This window comes from Metopolophium dirhodum, chromosome 4 (genome assembly GCF_019925205.1).
Source record: "Metopolophium dirhodum isolate CAU chromosome 4, ASM1992520v1, whole genome shotgun sequence".
Classification (NCBI taxonomy): Eukaryota; Metazoa; Arthropoda; class Insecta; order Hemiptera; family Aphididae; genus Metopolophium; species Metopolophium dirhodum.
Window position 1 is genome coordinate 29,894,624 of NC_083563.1, and position 25,623 is coordinate 29,920,246.

A 25,623-nucleotide genomic window follows, 5' to 3' on the forward strand; every position below is an offset into this window, starting at 1 on the left:
ATATTTGTTTATAACAAAAATACTCCAAGTTTTACTAAATCACCATTATAAATAAAATAGATACTATATTATATATATATATTTTTTTTTACTACCATTAGCCATACAATAGTGTGCTTCTCAAGTGTCTTTAAAATTATTAAGCTGGAGTATTTCTGATTAGAAAACCAATGACATAAAATATGAAATATCATTCAATCCAGATACTTTTCAAAATGGAACATTCTACAATGACAAATTACTATATGAATCAAATTTATTTATCTATGTAGATATTAGATATGTGTATATTTTGTTTTTGCTTTAGCTCCGCCTTGAGCATACAGGCACACTGTTAAGGTTTATTGTCACCTAACATTGTACAATATTTATAATAATTTATAAAAACGATAAGTAAAAAAAAAGCTAATGTAATTTAAATGGAAAATTTTATTTTTCAATTTTGGCATTTAGTATAGGTATCGTTAATGTTATAATAATTGTTCAATATATACAATTCTTCATATTAATTTTCGCTTAAAATGTCAAAAATCTAACGTCATTATATTTTACACTTAATAATTGAAACTATTCAAACCTTTGACCGTTGTAGGGCTTCATATATTTAATATTTTGCACTAGCCATGCAGATTGGTCATGTTTACACAATGTTAATATTATGTCGAGTCTTCATAAACGATTTAAGTCTTTTACAAATATATCAATAATATTATAATAGGGAACGGATAAAAATCCGATTTCTCTTTTATTCATTAGTACCTATAATAACATATTTTTAATAACTGTTGACGACGGTTCTAAACTGAAATTTTAATATCATAAAAGGAAATTACTTTCATACCGTTTTGATTTATTTTCTTCGCTTCTAATATTTTTTGACAAATATTTACAAGACACAGTGCTTACCTATAGACCGCACATTGAATAAACAAGTACGTTTATTATTACAAAATATAAATATCATACTTCATTATGCCATTCAAATGGAAAATGTCAAACAGTCATTGAGGCCTATATTTGAAACGCACCGAAATAATTTTACAAAATTTGTTACACCGCAAACGCATATTCGTTTTATTTTAATATCTAACTAAAAACAGACTAGGCCAAATTAAATATACTTCACACAGTTTTATTGTTATAATTTGTTATGTGTTTCTTGTGTTTACTTTTTTACGACTTTCGGATGTGGTTGACCCTGGAAATAAAATACAATCGGCGGTGTAAATTCAAATAGAACAAAATATATCGAACATTTCTAGAGCTATTTTTTTTTTTTTTTGGTGAAATCTATATGACCGTTTCAATCACACATCGATAACACATACGCCCCTTTTCTTTTAACTCCAAACGCCGCTGAGTGATTATTATTTCAGCTCAAACGTGAAAAATAAAACGTACGGAATTGATGATAGGTTTGTACGTTTATTTACCTGTACGTCGAATAATTCAACCTGTTGTCTTGCAAGTTTAATCTTGAATAGTAAAATTATAGTCAATTTAAATATAATAATTATTATCACTATTTATCAGGGTTCTTACAAAGATGCGTTTAGAAAATCTCATAAAATATCAATAATATGTACCTATTGCATTACACAATAATACTATATTAATTTTATAGACGATACGTAGTTATTACATGTGTCTTACAGTCACAAATATATAGAATAATTTGAAATAATAATAATCTGATAATGATATTTCATTTTTATTTTTAGTTTGCCAATTAAGGACTAACGTCACATTCTCCGAGTGTTTGGGAAATATTGTTGTGTCTGCATTCACACTACTGCATACAATCGGTAACACTACTGTATAAGTAAATTCAGGAATCAAGTATCCAAAAAAAGTAAGTATATGTATGAAAATCGTTAGTAAAATATCTTTGAATGGATGTTATTATTATTATAATTATTATTATTATTATCATTATTATTATTATTATTATTATTATTATTATACGCAAACACACACACAAATACTTTTTTTTATAAAAACTACATCGGTTTATTAACGTCAGACAATCTAAAGGAGAAATGAGCACACCATTATGACGTCAATCGTCGTCTATTTTCTATTTTTACGCTAACTAACCGGAAATGTCTAACCGGAAGCATATAGGTGTAGAGCATATTATAGTTTTTCGCGAGGGTGTTCTACCAATGACCAGTCACAGAGGATAGATATTATTATTGTTATCATACCCATCCTTGCGTTAATATACGTTTTGAGATTTGTTTTTATTTTTATTAGTAAATCTTGTAACGTGATATAAACATAATACGTATTAATAAAAACTAATAAGTAATAAGTAATAGGACATAGTATAATTAAAAATAATAATTTAATTTCTGTACCTAAACTATTTCATAAATTAGATTTTTATCAATTATTACTTGGTAGCACAATGCAGTCTACACAATTTCTAGGTATTAGTTTTGGCATTTCGTATAAATTATACTTGAGTATACAAATGTATATTATATAGAAAAATATATTAGTCCAAAGTTAATTAAAACGAGTGTCCAGCATTTAAAACAAAAAATATATACCCCAAATATCTTTAATATATTGATTATTATTTTCTTTAGTATAAATTTATTTTATTTTTTACTTAAATTTTTATTCAACACATAATAAACAATAAGAGAGCGTGATACCTAAATATTTATTTTTAATCGGTGAACTAAGACATTAGGTATGTAAGATTATAAATGTATTAAACAGCTTTTAGAACAGTCATTATATTTTTTTCTACTCAAAAACTAAGTATTTAATGCAAGGACCTGTAAATCCTTCCGGTTCACCATGTTTAGAGTGAAAAATATCTTTATTAATGATGTCAATAGGACGTCATATTAACGAATAGCGGAAGCAAATTATTTTAATTTTAGATTCTGGGCAACGTGATAGGAATGTATTGGTTAATGGTTTTACAATGATTTTGTACAATATTTTTATTTGTCTATATTGTTACGTTTTGAATAAACTTCGTGGAACAAACTTCGACATTGCGAGTACGAAATTTGATCTAGTAGAGATTTTAGGAAAGTAGTGAAATAACAAAATATGTTCAGTACTCTTCTAAATAATTGGGATAAACTAACAAAAATGTACGGAAAATAGGAACCTAATCAGTCTCCGTATAAAATTGATTTTGTTTTTTGTGTTGTAATTCAGAAAACAGTTATCTCAGAGACTTGAAATGTTCACCAAAAATACTTATATAGGTACAGTCAAATCACGATAACTCGAGTTATCACTTCCAGATTTTATGTATTATTCGAGATACCCAACTCGAATTTAACCTAATAACCTAACCTCAATAGAATAAAAAAATAATAATCCAATTTTCAAGCTTTCCGAGTTATTGGAAATGTATTAGCATTTTCTAGACATTATATAACTTTAATAATATTTTTGATCTATTTATATGCATTTGAAATAATCAATTTCTTTTTTTTTAAATTTAAATTAAAATAATCATTTTTGCGCAATGTATAAGTATTTGGTAGTAATTTTCAAAATATTAATCGTAGAGACTTGACCATTACATAATATATTATTAATTTCTAAAAACAATTTAATTTTCAAAATATTTAGACTGACTTTAAGCTATTCATCCCACGAACATAATATTATTCACATCAATTGTCGGTATAGACTTATTATAGTTTATGCGATATCTGTGCAAAAAATAGTTCAACCTACCAAGTTAGTAGGTTTTTAAAAATATAAAAATATAGTTTTTTCTAACTGTCCTTTGAAATTGATGCTGATACACTCGTCTCATTAACTCATGATCGTTTTTTTCAATTATTAAATTGTATATTATCATCTTAAAACTAACATTATTTCTTGACAATTTTTAACTACACATTGACACAATAAGTATCATTCACTTATTTTATTTCATCAATTATTTAAAAATTATATCAAGGTAGGGCTATGTAAAAAAAATATTTTCAATTTTAACAATGTCATTTATTGATCTCGAAAACAATCCGCACACCCAATTCAAGCGCTTCATCTAAACAAACCCTTATCTTTACCACCTTACATATAATATCTCAGCGTTTCTTTTCTTACATAATAGTTTATTATATTAAAATAATTATAAACGTATCCCTACACAGTCACCAGTCTATAGCTCCACTTAATCTGTAGTCCTGATAACAATTAAATATTAAATAACGTTTGAAATTAAACCATTTGAAATAACGTTCAATAGGAATATCGATGGCGGGGATTGTGAATCTAAGTTACTTTCATTTCATATGGAATATTGTAAAATCTGATCACATAATCATATAGATTTTGTAACTAAATAGTAAACTAATTTTCTGGGTCAACATATTATATAATGTATGTATATAATATTATAAGAAGATAAAAATAACAATACAATTTAACAACGATACTATCAGCAATAAAAAATTAAGTTAAAAATCATAATTAATTGGTAGCATACATTACATTCAACAGATTTCGGTCAATTGTATACAAGACGAGGATCAAAAAACGTATGAAAGAATACATTTCAGAAATATACATTCCTTTCACGACTTTCAGTTAGGTTTTAAAAATATTGTTTTATTTATTAAATTATTTTTTAGTGATCAAAAAATAATAGCTACTTAAGTTAAGACAATTATTTGGTTTAGGAAACATTGCACAGTTATATTCAAGTACATCGAAGCGATTGAATGTGTACACTTTTTTGACATTCATAGTCCAGTATGTTACGTAGGTAATACGAAATACATGCATTTTAACCCACCCGACACTGTATTTAGTTTTTACAAAAGCGTATACTCATATTAGGTACCAATAATATACACAATATTGTCATACTCTATGTGTTTGGGACAATAAGTGTCATATTATTTAGGTTAGGTTACCATCAAATCGTAGTGCAGGCGGAAGTCACCACCAATACACCGGAATACTAACTGACGTATATAGTATTTTATATGGGCCATAGGGGATGACGACGATAGTGTTTACGATCAATTTTTTTTTTTTGAAAAATTTGCGTTTCTCGCGAACTGTCCTACTTGACACGTCGTGCGTGGTACAGTTCCTAGGTATGTATTTAATATTATATACAAATGTCACTAGAACTTGTTTTTCCATCGAAAATCGTTATTTTTCTACTTTATTTTTAATACCTATTATATGTACGCATATAGCGACTACCGAGACCTAAGCCCACACTGCAGATGACGTTACCCCCCGAGTATACGGTGCATGGTATGGTACTCCTACACGCGCTGCACGGTGCAATGTATCGTTATCGTAACACTTAATAATAATAAAAATATTTGCGTGGCCATCATCCCCGACGGTGGTCGTACGACAACGTGACCGCCACCGGGCCGGCTGCAGGGTCACAGTGGTAGTGGTAGTGGTAATGGTGGTGGTAGTGGCAGTGGCTGTTGTTGTACTAGTGATGGAAAATACCCCCACGGTGTGTTCTGGACCGTACAGTGGCGACAGGACAACTATAGCGAACGCGGACGCCGGGCGGCGACAGAGCAGTATGTCATCGTTCGTTGACGTCACCGCGTGTGTCCGTCCGCGCTCTCCGCGGCGGCGGCGTCGTCGTCCGCGGAGGGGAGCGCGCGAAATTCGCCGCGCGCGTGTCTGTGTGCGTATACGTTTGCGTGTGTGTGCGTGCGCGCGTCCTGAATGAATGAACCCCCGGTCGCCTTGGGCCGGTCCTCCCGTCCGTTCAACAGGTCGCCATTGGTCAACCGGTGGCCGGGTGGAAAACCCACGGTCGCGCGGGTGGGGGCCCGGCGGGCCGCCCTTACGTTTGCCGCCGCCGCCGCTTCTGCTGCTGTTGCCGCCGCTCGGTCCACCGTCGAGACTTAAATGTCCACCGGAGTCAGGTGGCCATCTCAGTTGATCGTTTTCGGTCGACGGTGGTCATCCATATAAATATATAATATATTATAATCATCATCGTCGTCGTCGTCGTCGTCGTCCCGTGTACTCGCGAGTTTTCACAATATTTGTTTAATATTATTATTATTTTTTAATTTGAGTCGTATCGTAACTTAAATAGTATACGTATATACATAAAACAGACTTTTCAGTTCGTCCGATATAACACACATTCATTTATTATTATTGTTTTCCGATCGTTTTTTATTATTATTTTTGTTTGACGTTCGTATCGACATCGCAATCGCCGGCACAATATAACAACGACTCTCTCGGTACGCTTGTGACATAATATACGCATATATTATATTATTATATTAACCGTAATCAGTACGATTGGACGTGCCTAATATTCTCGACGGAATACGTTTTTTTCTACCGTTTTTAATTTTTTACACTTCTACTCGACCTCCGACGGCCTTATGGAGTCTTACGAAGGCGCCGGGTGCGTCGATTGTTATCGAGAACACTGCAGGCAGCGAACGCCTTCGGTGCCGGTCACGACAACCGTGTCAGACCGCCGGACGCCGTCGCTACAGATGAACCGCTGCCAAACTGTCCCTAGGAGGTTCGATTTCACCCGCCGTTCGTGTCGACTTTTTATCGGTGAGTCCCCGAGTCGTCTTTATGATATTATTATTCACGTATATATATTATGTTATGTTAACCGTACCGTACATTCTATCGAATAAGCTTTTCTTCCAAAATATTGTCATATAAGTAATTTTTCGCGCACAATTCGCAGGACCGTGCTGTAAAACCATCACCGCGCGTCCGCACTCGTCTCCTCAATAATGAGAATATTATTATAATATAATGTATTATATTATGACGAACGGTAATAATTTAATATTGTTATACATATAATATTATAATTTATCAAACCTAACAATAATAATAAAAAAAAAAAAATAATGAAAAAATCCGACTGATCGCTGGGACCACGTTAGCGTTTTTTGTTATCATTTCTTTTGCGTGCAATGTTGTTTTGTCTGCAGCAGCCGTGCGAGCGGCAAACGACACCGGTTGCATTTCGTCCGGAGCCGTTCGAAAATTTACCTCACACCGCATTTTGATGACTATGACGGCCACAATAGTATATTAATATAATATGCTCTTTACATTGAGTTTTAATTAATCTCCTGATTAGGTTGCCTCTTTAGTCTTCACTTCAGATACACGTCTTGTAGGGTTGCGGCGTGTATACGCTCTGTCGTCGTCGTACCTAGTCTCTTTATTTATTAGAGTGTTTGGACTTACTACGATGGTAGTAATAATGAGCGCAATTCGCCTCCAAAAAAAAAAAAAAAACTACAAAAATCCGTGGTCTTTCATTGATATCTACACTATGTACTTTGCCATAACTCTATGTCTTATTGTCATTTGTTATTATATCGCTGCAATAGTAACGTGTGCGGCAGCCACCGTGCGCGACATTGCAAAACGCTCGACACTTGTTACGCTTTTCGATTATTCGTCACAAGTTGTATTGCGTGATCGTAAATCGTAATCGATCCATATGTACCTATTTATATTATAAATATATATATATATTCTGACATACTTTTACAACTCGATAAGCTTTGAGTACCGCGCCAAGTGATTTTCATTCGCGTTTCGGTTATAACATGAAGGTACCTATAGGTGTTTATAATACATAGAAATAAAATGACGTATGCACTAATTATCTTAATGGAAAACAAATGAAAATAAAACAATCACGGCCTTCCGATAACATCGATAGTCGTCGATTGATCGTGAATGTTTCCATATACTGAACTATTAATAATTATGGACGAAAAATAATAAATCGTGCAATGTGTGTACCTCACGTCGCCGCAGTACATTTTAGTCGTCGCTTGACGGCGCGTCGACGTCGTTGTGGCTTTCCTGATAGCGGTACCTAAATTATGTGTAGTGCCGTCTGTGACGATGACATGGTCACTAATACCTAAACTGGATTAGAGATGTAGACGAATTATTCAAGAAATATGGTCGTTCAAATTGCTAATGGCCCAACGAATCCGACTTGATTCATTTATAGGTACGATTTCATTTTTATTACTCAAAACCATATTTTAAAATTTTGATTTACAGAAAAAAATTATTTTTGTTTATTATACTGAAAACAAATTACGTTTTGTATTTGAAGGATAAATTAAATTTTTTTAATATTATGATGTTTTGTTTGTTATTATTTATATTATTACACACGTTTATTGCCAAATGTAAAAATTAAAACTATGTTCCAGATAGGTTCATAATAATAGTGTTTATATTTTCTTTATAATTTAAGTAAATTAAAATTATGATGTAAATAATAGGCAATTTGATATTTTATTATTGATGAATACAATTATTATGTATTGAGAGGTGTAAATTTTTTTTATTCAAAAATCTGGGAGTGTGTTTTGGTAATCAATTTATAACAATATTAGAAAAATTACTCACTATTATTGCTATGAATACATATAAAATAAGCAGAATTCGCACTTTCAATTCGAACATTATGACATTATAATGCAAGATAATAAAAAAATAATCTTGGCCACTTAAAACAAAATTCTGAACTATGTAGGTTTTTTTTCGTCTTGGACTTTCATGGTGGTCAATAAATGTATGTTTTACAGACACCATCGGTGTTGTAATACGATCGGTTAATCAAATGGCATCTAATAAGGTGGGTCATTTTCGACAACAATAACAAAACAGATGCCGTGTTCAAATAATATATAGCATTGTATATAATATAAGTTGTAAATACTCGATAATACAACGTTAATACTATGATATACGAGTGAGGGGTACATATAATATTATATCGGAAAAATATTTACGGCGAGCACTATTTTCTATACAACGCGATAATATGCCTACCTACTTTAAAACGGTGTTTCTCTAAGAGGATAACAATTAACAATTATATAATTTTTTTCCTCCGATTCGCGTACACGCACACATACAATTATAATAGATATTATATATATATATATATATACACAATGATAAGTAGAAGACTGATGTCGTCGTAATAATGTACGAGATGAGATGAACAGCGGCTTCGACAAATAGGTACATAGTACATACATATATATATACCTATAATATGTATATATATCTATCGAAGACCTATAATAATTCCCATCGCATCACCTGCAGTGGCGGTGATCGGGCAAACGGGTTAGCAAAATCGCACGGGGTTTAAGATAAAAAAAGAAGAAAAAAACGTTGTAAAATCGCCGGTTTGCCGTGAATTTTTCGCTAATTGCTCGCCGAGCTTTTCGAAAGAAAAAAAAACCGCCGTCGCGTCTATGTTGTACCAAACGAAATGGAAAAAAAAAAGATAATAATAATAATAAATAATCGATGCGAAAAAAAAAAACCTACCTGCAACTATAATATACCTATATTATTACAACTACTCCTCCACCTCGTCCTCGTCTTGCTCGTTCGTCCTCCTCGTCCTTCTCTTATAATAGTCCTCTACTCGTCTTCGTCTCCGTCGTCCCTCTCGTATTATACCTATACTCGACCGTCGCGGCCAAAGACGTCGTCGTCGCGCGCGCGCGCTCGCGCTCTCAAACCGTCGCGCGTGTGTGGTCCCCGCGCGACAACAATACCACACGCAAACGACCGGCCGGCCGGACGATAATAATTAGCCAGTAATGTGCGCTGCGTGTGTGAGAGATCTGTTGCCGCTGTTCGGACGCTGCGACGACCACGACGACGGTCGGATCGGAGACAGCCCGGCGGGCACTGCAGTGCAGCAGTGGTTTCTTTCCCGCCGCCGCCACCCTCGTCCGCAGTGCAATCGGCGCGCGCACAGTATAGCTAATTGGGGGTGCCAGACGAAGATGCAATAATTAAACGTAAATAATATACGCATACGTAACGTACCGGTCTGCGAGAGCAATATCGGCCGATTTATAATGTTAAAAAATGGGTATGTGTATAGCTGGAATTGAGTTATATATTATCAATTATATATATAAATGAGACAACCGCGTTCATTTCGGTAGTTTTTTTTCCCCGAGCAATGGACTTGCAGGTCTTTAAAAAATTCTTTCTATGTATATCATTATAATATATCGTATTATACGCACCTACACACAATCAGAACATATCTACGTTTGATTAAAACTTTTCTTATTTCGTTATTTTGATTTTTGTTATTTGCAGCCGGTTCGTTCGTCATCGGACTGATTTTGGTGCCCTGCGCTATGTCCGCACCCGCCAAACCGTCAAAGTCTCCGTCGCCGACGCCGCCGCCGCCGCGCCCGATCGTCGCAACCGGCACGCCGTTCTGGCACAACCCGTGCGGCACGCTGTTGACTTATGACGGCAGTGGCGGCGGCGCCACTGGCGCCATGATGAGCAGCGCCGTCAGCCACGACATTATGATGGAATCGGAACCGGAATCGGAGTCGGTGATGCGGCGCGAAGAGGACATCATCCACGGCATTGTCGTAGCCGCCGGTCTGGCCCTGACGCACGCCGAACAGTTCACCGGTGCTTTCGTAAGTACTCCCAAATGACACCTAACACGATATGGTTAAATTATTGTAACTATTTAGTTTTCGATCGATTTGAAAAATAATAACTCGCATAATATACATTTTACGGGAGCTATATACACCTCAGTCACGAACCTGCAGGAATCCTATATTTTATGTGGCTGCAGAATTCCATCGGATAATAACCCTAGTTCAGTCCATTTTTTAGAAATTGATGCTCTCACTATAATATTGTTATCACATTGCCTATTGACGGTCCTAATAGTCTGTAAAATGGAAAGGAACATTTTTTTTAAACTCAATTACGTTACTTTGTTAACCGAATTAAGTGTAAATTTGGATCCATAGGACTCAACTGTAACACTTCCTATTGAACCTACTTAGTATACCAAGCGTTATAAGTTCTGGTGGCCCATCCATTCGTTTACCTATTATCCATGATGGTTTCGCCATCACCCACTCTCCCCCACCCCTGAGGGAATAGTATGATAACTGTAATAATATTTACAGTCCGACAAAATAATACACCGCAAAAATATATATCGTATATACAAATACCGTCGAGTTGATTACAAGTTATAATATCACTATGATCGGTTCGACGTGAGCATAATAATATTATCACGCGGCATAACTATAATAATAATATTTTTATGATGTTATTATTGTATACATAGGTAGAGGTGTACACTAATATATTATAATAATAACATATTAATGTGATTCACCGGCGGCGGCACGCGGCGTCGATGACAACGTGTTCGTGTGGCGCCGCCGCACGTGCGTTTCGAGTGCGCGCGCGTGCGTCCGACCGCACGGCCACAGAGGGGGTCGCGCCTCGGCGACGGTCGAGATGAATGAAATACGCGCGGCGGCGGCGAGAGAGAATCATCGGCGGTCGATTAGAAACGGTCGTCAACGCCGCCGCCGCCGCCACTCTGGTCGTGTTTGGGAGGTCGTACATTTTCAGGGGCGGTACCGTAAAATACGTCCGTTAAAAACTATAGTTACATTGTTGTCGTGTGTGCGAACAAACCGCACGCAGACGGAAATGCCGACCGGACGGAATAAAAACATAAAATATTAAAATATATGAACGTGTAAAGTGTATTACGAATTCGATGACCTGTGCAAGTGTACCCGTATACAGTTAATAAGGATCGCATGTGTGTGAGCGCGCGACGTCTTCGGTGTTATTTTTGTGGTCGTACGTTTAAGTCACCGCAAACACGCGGCGCGAGTTCAACCCCCTCTGCTCGAAACCACGGGAACGTCACTCGGTCTTAATAATATACCTATGTATTGTGTAGGATCGTAATTCGTGTGCAGTGCCGTGGTGTGTCATCGGTAAAACCTGCTGAGAAGAAAACTGGCATTGTAGTATCGCATATTTTACTATAGAAGAACGATTTTCCGCGATTTGACGGATACGCGAAGAAAAAGCGTTTGTATCTCGTACAAAAAGACAATACGCCCACTTAGGGCCGCGGATTTCTAATATCGATTTTTAAAAGGCGAATTACGTAAAAAAAAAAAAAAACAATTAGCACATCGTGTAATAACGTTTTCATAAAGCCCAAAAACTTCAACTTCTTTGTTAGGTATAAACAATAATAATTCAGCGGCGCGACGAAGGACTTAATTTGTGGCACGTGCCTCAGTTTAAAGGGTGGTAGGTGTCCTGGAGATTAGGGACATTTCACATGTAATAAATATTTTATTGACTACACACCAAGACTAAGCCAATCTTTCTCAGTTACCATTTACGTAAATACGTAATTACTAATATAAGTATTTGTAATCTCTAATATAAATTATTGTGCCTCGTAAGTTAATGAAGTTCGCCACGCCACTGAATAATATACAATAATATATTAATATATAACAATATCATCATCGTACCATTACGCACGCGTATGAGCATTATTGTTTTTTTCGAACTTTCAAACGACACGTAACCAGCGCTGCACTGCGACGTCAAGTTCCCACGGTCTGCACGCGATAATATGCGCCGCCGCCGCGTGTACGACAATGTGTGTAAACACGAGTCGTCGTCGGCTTCGAAAAATACATTAGTTCGCACCTAAATTATTGTTTCCGCCGTGCGCGTTCGTGTGAGTGCGTCGACGTGCCACAAGATATATATACATATATATATACATCGTAAACAATATTTGTACGCGATATTATAATATTATGACGTGGGTATAGAAAATATCGGGAAAAAGCGATCGAGGCAAAATGCGTCGGTGGCACAGCTGCGGCGGCGGCGGCGGTGGTTGCGGAAACGCATCGGTTTTCCGTTGCGAAAACTACCGATCGAAGCCGTTTATAAGTTATATTAGGTATATGTATGGTATAAGCAGTATAAAAAACTACATTAATCGTCGTCACATACGTGTTATACTATATGATGTACCTGTACGGTTTAGGTATATACCTATACAAAACGATTTATTTATTTATTCCGTCGACCGTAGCGCATACACCGCTTGTCCGCTTGTCGTTATTTTTCCTCGAAGTGCACCGCGAAATTACGACATCTCCGCCGCCGCCGCCGGAACGTGCGTGCAGGTTCTTATTATGCCGCCTACGCCACCGCTGCTGAGTGTACGTATTATACAACTCGGGAAGTGATCAAACAAAACAATATCTACTAATGGCCTTTGCTGCCGACTTGTTATTGAGATGAATAAAAACAAACGATAATAACAATATAATAATAATAATTGTACAACCCTTTCGCGTCGGGTTTTATTTATTATCATTATCATTATTATTAATTATTATTATTATTATTCGCAAAGACGGAGAGCGACAAAATGTCAATCGCGCGCGCGTGTACAGAACGTGTAAACAATAATCGGTGTTTACGATAAAATTAAATATTATAATGCGTTCGGTTAACCTACATAAATAGGAACCCGTCAACAATTACAACAATAATAAAATATATGATTTTCGACTGCCCAAATGATAAATCAACATTATAACGCCTACAGCACAATAATTATATAATCCGGACTCCGATCTAAATTTGACTGTAAATTATGTTCTATGTTACATTATACAGTCCAGCGTCGATCAATCGAATCTTAAATGGGTTAAAATCAAATTCGACTTATGTTTTTATCGAGTAAAATACATCAATCAATATAACTTTTAAAGTTTAGGTTTTCGAGTTCTTGCGACTCAGCTGTATGCGGAGTACAATATAAAGGAAATGCTCCAAACTCTGTATCATTATTATTACATAGAAACATATATAAAAAGTGTTAAAGGGGGAAAAATGTTCCGTTTACCCCCTTACAAATAACGATGTGGCTATATATTATTATTGCGTTTCTAGGAATTCCTCTTTTCTGGATAAAAATAATAATAACAATATTATTTTTCCTTTCGTTCACTCTAATAATTTATATACCTTAATAAGACTTTATTCAGTGAAAATTATTTTGACGAGATTTCAGATGATGATGTAATCATTATTTACCAATTTCGTACATTATTGGATGTTTTTACCGTATTCGAGCGTATAAATGACAATATAATAAATCCCAAATTTTTACCCACTAAAGTTTTTAGGTTCTAATTCGTTTTTTTGTTCAGACGAACACGAGTGGCATGCGTAGAAAACCGACACTTTCTATACCTACGGATAATAATAATTGTTTAGAACGCGTTTGAACCAGACTATAATATATATAACCCAATCGAAATCTCGTCATGATGTTATCGCCTAAATTCGTATAGTGATTATAATTTATTATTATTATATTTTATGCGTACGCAGTGCGCACGAATAATTTATATAAAAACTCAATGCGTTTATACTTTTCTGGATGACTCATTTCGTTTTCTATCCGTAAAATTATACGCACTATTATAACAATACGTCTATAATACACGATCAGCGGAAAAAACAATCAAGATAATTTTCGATCTCTTCTAGATGTATAATAATATCATGTTTGTGTGTGTGTGTGTGTGTGTGTGTGTGTGTATGGTGTTTAATAAACGATATTCGAAACGTCCGAAAGTAATATTATTAATTTTTTTTCGCGCGTGGGAGAACGCTATAGTAAAAACTTACAACAATCACACACGCAGTGACACGCTGGGGTTTTGAATAAAAAAAAAAAACGCCATTTACGTAATTTTGTTTTCGTGCGTATGTTCTCGTTGCACTGCCCGCAGTCGTCGACGGGACGACGACGAGAAAAAAAAATAATAACGATAATAATAATTTTTTTTTTAAAAAAAAAACCCCGGGGTAAAAAATGATAATATAATATCACACGCGGGCCGGTAACAGACACCGAACGAACGGCACCTGTGATTATTATTATTTTTTTTTTTTGGTTTTAATAAAATCATTATTCTCGGACACCGTACCGCTGTGATGGTGACAGCATATTATATTATTGTTATATTTTCATTTAACGGGCGTTGCAGGACGTTCGTATCCTAGTGCGTCAACAAAACTGCGCTATATGCCCGTAATAATTATTATAGACGCGAGGTGGTGATTCGGATTACAAGTGCGAGCGTGCGGCGAGCAGAGTCCGAATGCCGTTTACTAAAAGTGATATTATACAGTATTATAACGATATGCGGGAAAGAATCGTCGAGAGAGAAGTACGACGATCTGCTATTAATTAGGACGGAGCCGGTGGTCGGGGAAAATAATATGCGATGTCGACCGTGGGACGACGACGACGACGACGACGACGACGACAGCGCGGGGGAATTTGCGCTTAATCGTTATAATATTGTGCGCTTGCAATTTATTATTATTATTATTATTATTATTATTGTACATCGGACTCCGCAAGTCTTATCTGCAATTTTCACACTCGTGCTAGTTAGTATTATTGTGCATATGTAGGCATATGTGGAGAAAAAAAAATCAAATACAAACCATACACTCGAGTATAAATTAATATTGTTATTTTTACACGAATAGTCTTGCAGTACGTGGACGTTTGCTCGATTTGCTGCAATATTCTATAATACACGTCGACTACAACTCACTGCCCAGCCTGTATGGAACGATTCGAGTGCGTAACGAAACATCATTGGGTACCGTTTTTATACGTGTTTCCGAGAAGTTTTCCCTTGCCAAACTCTGAATCTTCTGTATCTAAAAACAGCCTCTCGGCTACCTAGCATCCGAACTGATGTTATATAAAGGACTGGGCGGGACATCCACAGGTGGACTCACAAAATATATAATACGAACCTCGCATTTAGGCTTATTATAGCAGACTATAAAAACCCGATATTATAATATTATAAGTGATAATTAGTGATAACATAACATGCGGACGAGGATATAGGTACCTATAATGAATAAACAGTATTTGTAGATAAAACAGAAAACATACCTATATAAGGGCGTACTGTATTAAAATATGGTTTTATGGATGGACTTAAATAACTTAAAAGTTAAAACTCATAAGTCACACCCCATAACTTGTCCGTAGTGACGAACGCCCTTCACACCGACTTCCGTCTTATAAATGGCACATTATATCCATTCTCATTGATATGCGTCAACTGCGCGAAGTGTTGTATTCGTGTTCCGTCACCTCTTAAATATTATCACATAATATGATAGCAACTACCGAGACATTACATAAAAAAAACAATAGACATTGCACTAATAATATAATATTATATTTTCGATATGATAGTAAGGAATTGTAACATAAAAAATAAAATAATATTACCATCCGCGAATGGGACCCCGTCACGGTGTGCGCGCAATCTACTTCCCTCCCTCGCCCGTCACCCATCACTAACGCCGACCATCGCGGCCGACGCGTGCAGAGTGGCGCCGGTCGTCGGCCGCAGACCGTCCGTCGCCGTCGGACGCATTTTCAGCGAAATCCTCGCGGGCCGTTATTTCTCATTCATAGTGCAAGGGCAGACCGACCACAATAATATTATCGTAACATTTGTTGTTACAACATTGTTATGCCGTGTCCGCGCGTCTCGGGTGACAGTGTCGGCGGAAAAACAAACGCGTTTTCCCCGAAAACCGTCGTCGTCGCCGCGCGCGCACCGCAGTGCGTATTACAATTTCATCGCTATCGCTCGCCGCCGTCGGTTATCGCGCGCTCAGCTCTTCGTACGACCGGACATGCGGTGGTCGCACGACATTATTATAACGACACGACAACAATAACAATAATACCGCGCGATAAAAGCGAAGGCTGGTGCCGTGCCGTGTTTCAAACGACGCCGCCGACTCGGTTCGACAATTTTTTTTTAAAAAAAATTTTCGCTTTTCAATAGACCTATCGTTGTCCGGCACGTAAACCATAACATTGTCATATAGAGAAATTCGTCTTTATTTTTATTATAATATTATCTGTAATATTATGCACAGGTGTTAGACCTATAACCGCATGTTGGATTAGTGGCGACCTCAAATTATTTGATGGTGGATGATTGGGGAGGGGTGGATGTGCAATTTTTACTATTTTCAGACAACGTTATGCCCAATAAAAAATTGTTTTCTAATAGAAAATAGGAATTTTTATTTTAACGATAAATTATGATAAATCAATAGATAAAAAAATGCCAACGGGGGGCATATCACCCTCTCCCCCATCCAATTAGCGACCCCCCGTGTCGGATCATATAGAACAGTTCAATAATATCATAATGTATTATAATATTAGTATAATAATATGATTGACAAACGCAATAAATAGATCGACATCGATTTGTTCGATTATGTTTTGGATTTTTTTTCAAACAATAATATTCCCGATATACGGTCATATACATACGTATATTTATAATATTTTTACACGAGTACGTGAATATTATGATAAATATTGACCTTATTATATTACACTTTATTATAAAACGATAATAATATGACACAACGAGTTCTCGCCAATTTGTTATTAAATTACTTTTTTTTCAATATACTTACATCAAACACGCAGACACATATATTATTTAGTGTTATTTACACACCCGGCGAATGACGGTGAATTTTCTTTTATCGTTTTGACTTTGTTTTCAAATCTAAAATCGCAATTTTACTGTATATAGGTGGATTTATAGAAAAAACGCACGTCTTGTGCATATAATGTATTATAATTTGCACAATGTACATGTATAATAATACTCAACTGTTGCGATTAAAACAAAATATATATTATTATGCATTGACTCATAGTAGGTATGTGGTATAATTGTGTAATAAATAATAATAATTATTTTTTTCGTCTCACACTCTCATAGTTACGACAATATTCAGACGAATACCTACTTACCGTGCATTGTACTTCTCAATATAATTCCGTTTTGGTGGTGTTAATTGATAAATTAATCAAGTCCACTGAGAAAACAAAACCTCGCCGAATGTGAAATAATACGTTAATATAGCTATTATAAAATATAATATGGTACCTATAATCATTATTCTTAAATAACATCGTATTATTATCGGATCGTATCATAGTGTTTGATTTTATATTATAGTATTTAGATGTTGTTGATATTCTTCCCTCGCACCAAATGGTCACAATGCACACTATTATTTTGTACTCTGTATATTAGAAACCGTTGACGCGACGATATTTTCGAATTAACTCCGAACAAAGTGTTTCAGTACATTGTCGGCCTACCGAATATTATCGTTATTATTGTTTTGGTGGTCACGTTTATAAAGAAGTTATCGGACGGGACAAAAAAACAAAAATACATATAAATTATTTATCGTACAAATTGACAAGTCATAAATTTCACGTATTGTACAAATGAAGCGTTGGGATAGATTGTGTACAATGTAGTGAGTGATAAAAAAAAAAAATCTTACCAACACCCAAGAACGCTCATCCATATCGATCAATCGATCGTCATGGTCGCTGCCAGGCGCCTGTTTAAAAAAAATAGATCCAGTCAAGGCAAAAAAAATAATAATAATTATAATATAAATAAAACTAATCTTAAAATGATAATATTATTGTACTAGGTATTATATCTATTATATATATAACTTCTAAGGGACCTTATGTTGTACGGTCGTAAGTATAGGTATGGATTACAAAATATGTAGGTACGCATAAATTAAATATATTATTATTCCAACAATAATTATTATAATAAAGTAAGTCGTATAATATATTATAACCGACCGGTCTGCAATATTATTTAGAGGGTAGAGGAGGGAGGGACGGTATACCGCCGAGTATTATTGTTTACAAATTTAAGTATTTAAAAAATGAATTTATAACAACATAAAAAAAATTGATTTTTTTTCTTAAAAACCAAAACCGACGACGGACACGTCGACGACGCCAACAACAATACAACTGTTACAAACCGTCAACTCATCAAACTTCATGATCCAAGGGCGGGTTGTTGGATTTTTTCCGACGCGATTACAACTGGCGCGTATTGTGCGATATAATAATATACGACGCTGCCGTCTGTGACATATATATTATAATAACGATATTACTATTTATTACCATAATATTATTATTTCGTGTTACATATTATTATACCAATACAGGGTGATTATTTCAGCGAAGAACTCTCGTTGTTTAAGAAAACATTTGAAGTTTTTGAACAAATATTTAAAAAAATATAAAATGTTTACCGGTGTTTAAGTTTTTGCTTTTTAATGACAACATACATTTTTAGGTATATCTGGGTATTTTGATAACAGCTAGTTTTCCGAAATGTTAAATCCGTGTCAAGATCAATGTTATTATTATCTTTTATTTTACACGACATTTTTAATCAAATAATGTGCACAGGAAGCCCCAAAAATAAAACTGTACGCTAACGCAATACTTATTTAACACGCGTGTAATAATATGTTACCCTCATAATAGTAATAACAATAACAATAACAATATTATATTGTTATTATGGTGCGGATGTTTATGGCACTTTTCCTCGGTCGCTTTGCAAGCCGGAATACTACGGGTGTGTATACGATGCCGTAATCGCGGTTGTACGAGCGTGAAAAATACTCAATTGGCCACTCGTCGTATTGTTGTGTTACAAGTATTGTCATTTGTCATTATATTATTGTGCACGTCGAGAGTGAGTATAGTATGGTCGTCGTGCGGTCTCGTCGCCCGCCGCGCCGCCCGTGTTCTTTAATCTCGGACGACCGGCCGCGCCGACCAACGGTCACCGTCGTCGTCGTCGTCGTCGTCGTCGTCGTACCTATCATTAATTATTATATTTTTTGCACACACACACACACAGTCGCTATAATATGTATGCGCACAAACCGCAAATATGGAAAAAACAAAAAAAAAAAAAAACTACAACGTCCAAGAACAATAATATTATACACGCGCAGTGGTCGCAGAGAGCGAACAAATTCGAAAGAATTTTGCGTAAACCGCGCAGGTACATAATTTACGTACCACACAATATAATATGCTCGTATTATGTATCGCATTCGATTTGACGCCGGACCGTATTATTATTATCAATATATTGTTGTATTATAAACCCGTCCGTTTACGAAAGGAAAATAAAGTTTAATATAGGGCCCACCACCTCGCGTGTGTCGTTTTCGTCGATGTACATATTACTACCTATACCTATACCTATATATAATACATCTGTGCAATAAAACGTAGTATTATTATTATTATTATTATTATTATCATACGCTGACCGAGGTGATTTTTTTTTATTCTGTTCCGCGCAGGTGGTCGAAACGTTTCACGTCGACGTCAAGAAAAATCACGACCACTGGAAAGGCATCAAACTCGACTGGCTCGATCTGGCCAAGTACATGCCTAAAGCGCTGGACGTGCCGCTCAGCAAGTCCTATCTGGCCAGTCTGACGTTCAGAGACGTACTGCACGCCGTGTACGTCGGCATGCAAAACTTGGCCGTGGGTCTGGAACAAGTGGCTTGGGACCAGGACCGGGAGATGCTCCCGTACGCCAAGTACTTCAACGAGACCACTTTGAAACTGAGAACTGTAAGTATTTTATTTTTTCCGTACGGATATATCATTATGTCAATAGTGGCAACTGGCAATATTATCCTAAGACCAACGTAATCGTAAAAGCGCCATTTCGTTTGGGTAAAACGTAGACGATTCCAAGGCCAAGTCGACTTCGAAATGTTTTCTTTGTTGGAAAACGTTTCGCCGAGTGCATCACACAGGCCGAGTGCAACGAGTCTTGCAGACGTTGCGCGTCTCATAAAATACCATATACATATTAATATATTGTAATATAATCGTATAATAAAACGAAATGTTATTATAATATTTTATATAAAATCATCGTGTCAAAAGTTAATGATTTAGTTCGGAGAACAAACTTGTTGGTATACACGACGCGATTGATGGTTGCCCACAGTAAATATATATATACGCTTCCGTTACCGCTCTAAAGTCCTCGCTTACCTATAATAATAACAATAATATATAATAGTATATTATGATAATAAGTAATAACATGAAGTTGGACACCGTTTTGTCGAAGAATGCGCCATCGATAATTTCGCTAAAAAATAAAACATTTTTTCTTGACGATGATGTATAATATGATGATGTATAGGTACATAATAATATTAGTATAACAATCGCGTGTGATCGCTCGCACGTACACCTGACTATATAGTATATAATGTACACGATTTTTTTTTTTTTTTATTGGCACGGTTGAAAATAAATAATATTAGTATATAATATTATTATTATTATTACATTATACCTGGTCTCGCGCGCTCCTATAACAATATTATTATAATAACTTGATATTCACGACGGGCCGTAATGATAATATTATGTACCTATATAATGGCGCTCTGTTATAACATTATGGCCAATCGATATTAGTACGATATCATATATGGAAATAATTTACACGTATGTATAATAGCGTATATTAATAATGATTACCCCCTAGTCGTGATGTTTTTATTTTTCCTATTTCGCTACCGAAATCATCGTACAAAAAAACCACATGGCCGTAGCTATACGTTTATAGGTATATAATGTATACCTATCATTAATTCAATGATCCCACCGACAAAATACTATTCATTTTCTACGCGTTAATTTGCTACTTAAAACAAAAAATAGTCGTCCCGCGCGTTTAGCTCTATTTATTATTATCGCATGCCGTTTCGCCGTTTAAATAACACAAGTTTGCGCATTATATAAATTATAGTTTACCGTTTAGATACGATCACGGCACCTAATAATGTAATGGCGTAGATTCCAAACCACCATGGTTGTACATCGTTTCGAACTACTGTCAGCCTATAGTTTTCTGCTGATTGCTATTACATACATAACCATGTTTATAAACACAAGCCCCGAAAAAATGTAATTATAATGTTATATTACACGTTTTAATCGGTATCGATTCAAATATAATTGGCGGGTCAATGTATATACGTACGTTTTCCCTGCAGCGTCCTGTCCGGACATAGGTCGGCGTCTGACGCACGCGGACAGCACTATTCCACTGTTCGACGCTGCAGGGAAACCGTACCTTATTAATACAATATTATTATTATTACATTTTACACGATGAGCGGGGTACGAATGATAGACGAAAAACGCCGAGACCCACCCTTGTACTGCAGATGACGATGTTTAAATATTCTATCGAGTCGCACGCCATTGATAACATATTATAATTTCGAAATTATAACACGTATATCATTATATAGGCACGTCCTTCCGCCCGACGGACAATCTATTACGAACCGTTGAGATACGCGTTTGCATTGCCCCGAGCGCCTTTGCTGCGAGCTCCGCCGAATATCATAATATTATCTATTTGGCGTTTTAAGTCAGCTGTTCTCGGCTCCGGCGTGGATTTCTATTAATTATTGCTGTTTTAACTTCTGGATAACATACAAACGGTAAAAAGGTTAATAAACCTTAATATTTGTACGTGCGAAATGCGAATAATTATAATATGCCAGTCGCAGCCGGAAAAACAAAATAAATTATATCGTACATTTTACGAAAAGAGTCGGATCCGACACCCCGCGAACACTTCCAATATTGGCAATGTCCGTGGTGTAGGTTGCTTATAATATTATAGTGTCGGGCCTACCGCGTGTACTATTCGTCTACCCACTGGCGATTGTGCTCATCGCAGTCCGTCGTTATCGTACTGTATTATTATACATTATATACGCACTAAATACCTATTATAGTTTGGGCGTCTGTAAGGGGGCGCCTCCGTGTGTACTGCATGACAATGGTATTGTCGTCGTCGTAGCTACCTACTTGACTACCTACACCTACCTACAACGAATGTGTATACTAAAACGGTTTCGTTTCGAATTTGTTTTCTTTCAGATCCTGTGTGAGGTTTCGATGGCAATTTACGAAATCAACGATACGCCGGAATCGCACGTGTCCAGGGACATCATGCCGATGGAGTCGAGGATTTCGCGTGACAATCAATCGCTCAGGGACTGGCTGATACTGCGTGAGTACATGACCAGCCTCCAATACGTGATCGAGGCTTTCGGGTACCTGAAAACGAAAAGATAATAAACGCGACCTGATCGTCGCCGCCGCCGCCGCCGCCGCCGCCGCCACCGTCTCTGACCCCATAATCCATCATCACCGCTGATACATATTATTATTATCATTAACTATTATTGTGATACATATTCGTCGTCGCCACTCGTTCTCTTTTCCGCACACGTCACTTATTATTACAACATAATATTATATAGGTTTATTATTATTATTATTATTATTATTATTACTATACATACGACAGTACGGATACGGACGCCATGCGTTTACGTTTAATTAATTACGTATATAATTATAATATTTATATTGTGCTTAAATGTTTTATATTATCGAACGTAAATCAATTACACCCCCATGTCTACCTCCAGACCCTCCGACTTATCCACCGCTACCGTTCCCACCTCCCCGCCATCACCTTGTCCCAATAATTGTTTCTCGTATATTATGCATTACGTATAATAGTTTTAAGTCATTATTCGTTTTATTATTATGATTTATTCGATTTGTTTTTAAATGACTCGCGCACTAGCGAACAAATGTATTATTATATTACCTACCGCGTACTTATATTATCATACTATTATAATGTGTACTATCTATAGTTAGATATATTTTTTGTAGCGTTAACAATTTTTATTTACTGATTTATTTATTATTTATTTATTTATTTATTTATTTATTTATTTATTTGGTACCTCCGCGTATCCAGACTGTTATTTACACGTTGTATATATGTTTATCAAATTGTTTTTACGACGACCTAATTGTATCAAACATTGTGTCTAGTTTGTTAAAGTCATTGTAGTTATTATTATTATTATTTTTATTATCATCATTATCATTGTCATTATCATAATTTTCATTATTATCGTAGTGTTGAGACCGTTACGCGAGGTCCGACGATTTACCTCTTCAGCTGTTGTCCCTCGTATAAATATAGTACATGATATACCTACTGTTTGTTTAATATTTTTTTGTAGGTATGTTACTTGATGTATTCGTTTAAGTATTGTCTGTGATATTTTATTGCCTATTTAGATTATTATTATTATTATTATTATTATTATTATTACTATAATTATTATTGAAGAGTATGAAAGCTAAAAAGGAAAAATCAGTGTTGTTATGACAAATAAATTATTATTAATAAATACACACGTACGGCGTATGTACTGTAAAAAAAAGAAAACTTAAAACTATTTGTTGTTTTTTTTTAAATATAAATGTTATGCTATATTTTTTACCCACAAGTCACAACTACCCGAAAAACTAATAATTTATTCAGGTATTTCGTCCCTGCAGTAAACTACAGAAACGGATTTGTTACCGTCTTTTCGGCAGTGTTGGCGCTGTGGGACAACCATTGCCGATAACGGGTGAAAGAGATCGAAACGTTTTTTTTCGCAGCGGACTAGAGAGGGTCCTATAAATCATCAAATTAATAATAATATAAAATACAAATGATATTATGGCATTACGTCGTCCAAGACTAAACTTCGTCCCGTATACAAGAGTATAAAATGACACGGGTAGTAAATACACACCCAAAGTGTATAATACAAGGTGCTTCTTTAAGCATGCTGACACCATTTTTTCTTCAATAATGCAGTTATTTGAAATCTGATTTTCGGAGCTTATTAATAGGTGTACACAAAGATGAACAACTCAAAAACTGCTCGTTCAAATTTTTTTACGCCAATATATTTATATTAGTTACCCGCCGAATACAGCAGAAAAAAATGGTTTTCATTTGAAAGACAGACGTTTGTATCTCCATAGAATGCTCTTTAAGTAGTACAAAAAATCTCTAGAATTTGAAAATATCAGCTAAAAGTAGATAAGTAAAATTTTAACGAGTAGTTTTTGAGTTATTTAACTTTGTGTATATTAAGGATAATAGGTCTATGATAGTTGGTTTGGAAAATAAGACGGGAGCTATGGTGATTTGAAAGTTATTAAGAGGACGTCACACCCGCCATGTGTTGTCTCCGTCTTACAAATGTACAACATAGTAAAAACTGTTTTGCGCGGGGCAACTTTTCTCGTACCATATTTGTTGTACAACTATACGACCACTAGCACTATCCAATCATTTTTTATAAGCAAATGAAAAAAAACCAAAAAAACCAAATGTTTAGAAGCAAATAACTTTTATTGCATTTATGCATTTACAATATAGGCACGCTGTAGCTAGATAATTTGCTACCTTATATGTTCAGAAATTTTGGAGCCACTACTACAAACACAGAAAGATAAATGTTGTCCCGCGCAAAACAGTTTTTGGTATGTTGTACGTTTGTAAGACGCAGACAACACATTCGGGTGTGACTTCCTCTTAATATTAATCTATCAACATAATAAACAATTTGTAAAAATGGTCATAGTATAATAAATAACAATACTACATATTAATATATTATATTTAATATTTCTGTAAACCCATTTTAAAGGATTACCTTTATAAGGAAAAAAAATATCCACTAAATAATTGACATTAAAGAGGGGTTCTCATTTGAACACCAGAAGTTTATATCGCCACGCTCCTTAAGTGCCTATAGCACAAAAAATCGCAAAAAATTGAAAATATGATCTTTAAGTATTGACTATTTAAAAATTTTCAAAAATCAGAATTAAAAACAA

General features: G+C 35.4%; 1 protein-coding gene across 2 annotated transcripts; it reads left to right on the plus strand.

Moving 5' to 3' along the window:
- Nucleotides 1-5,294: 5,294 nt before the first annotated feature.
- Nucleotides 5,295-24,147, plus strand: LOC132943517 (uncharacterized). Of its 2 annotated transcripts, none has more exons than XM_061012544.1 (4): nt 5,295-6,558; nt 10,132-10,469; nt 20,167-20,445; nt 22,795-24,147. In XM_061012544.1, exons 1-4 carry the CDS (start codon nt 6,375-6,377, stop codon nt 22,990-22,992), a joined length of 999 nt encoding a protein of 332 aa, XP_060868527.1. In that variant the 5' UTR covers nt 5,295-6,374; the 3' UTR covers nt 22,993-24,147. The 2 variants fall into 2 exon arrangements, with proteins under 2 accessions (XP_060868527.1, XP_060868528.1); XM_061012545.1 differs by lacking the exon at nt 5,295-6,558 and adding an exon at nt 7,728-7,996.
- The last annotated feature ends 1,476 nt before the right edge of the window (nt 24,148-25,623 follow it).

Coding starts and splice junctions, on each gene's coding strand:
- LOC132943517 (XM_061012544.1), top strand. CDS start 6,375: ATGGAGTCTTACGAAGGCGCCGGGTGCGTCGATTGTTATCGAGAACAC. Junction 6,559..10,131: donor TTCGTGTCGACTTTTTATCG/GTGAGTCCCCGA, acceptor TGTTATTTGCAG/CCGGTTCGTTCGTCATCGGA. Junction 20,446..22,794: donor CCACTTTGAAACTGAGAACT/GTAAGTATTTTA, acceptor GTTTTCTTTCAG/ATCCTGTGTGAGGTTTCGAT.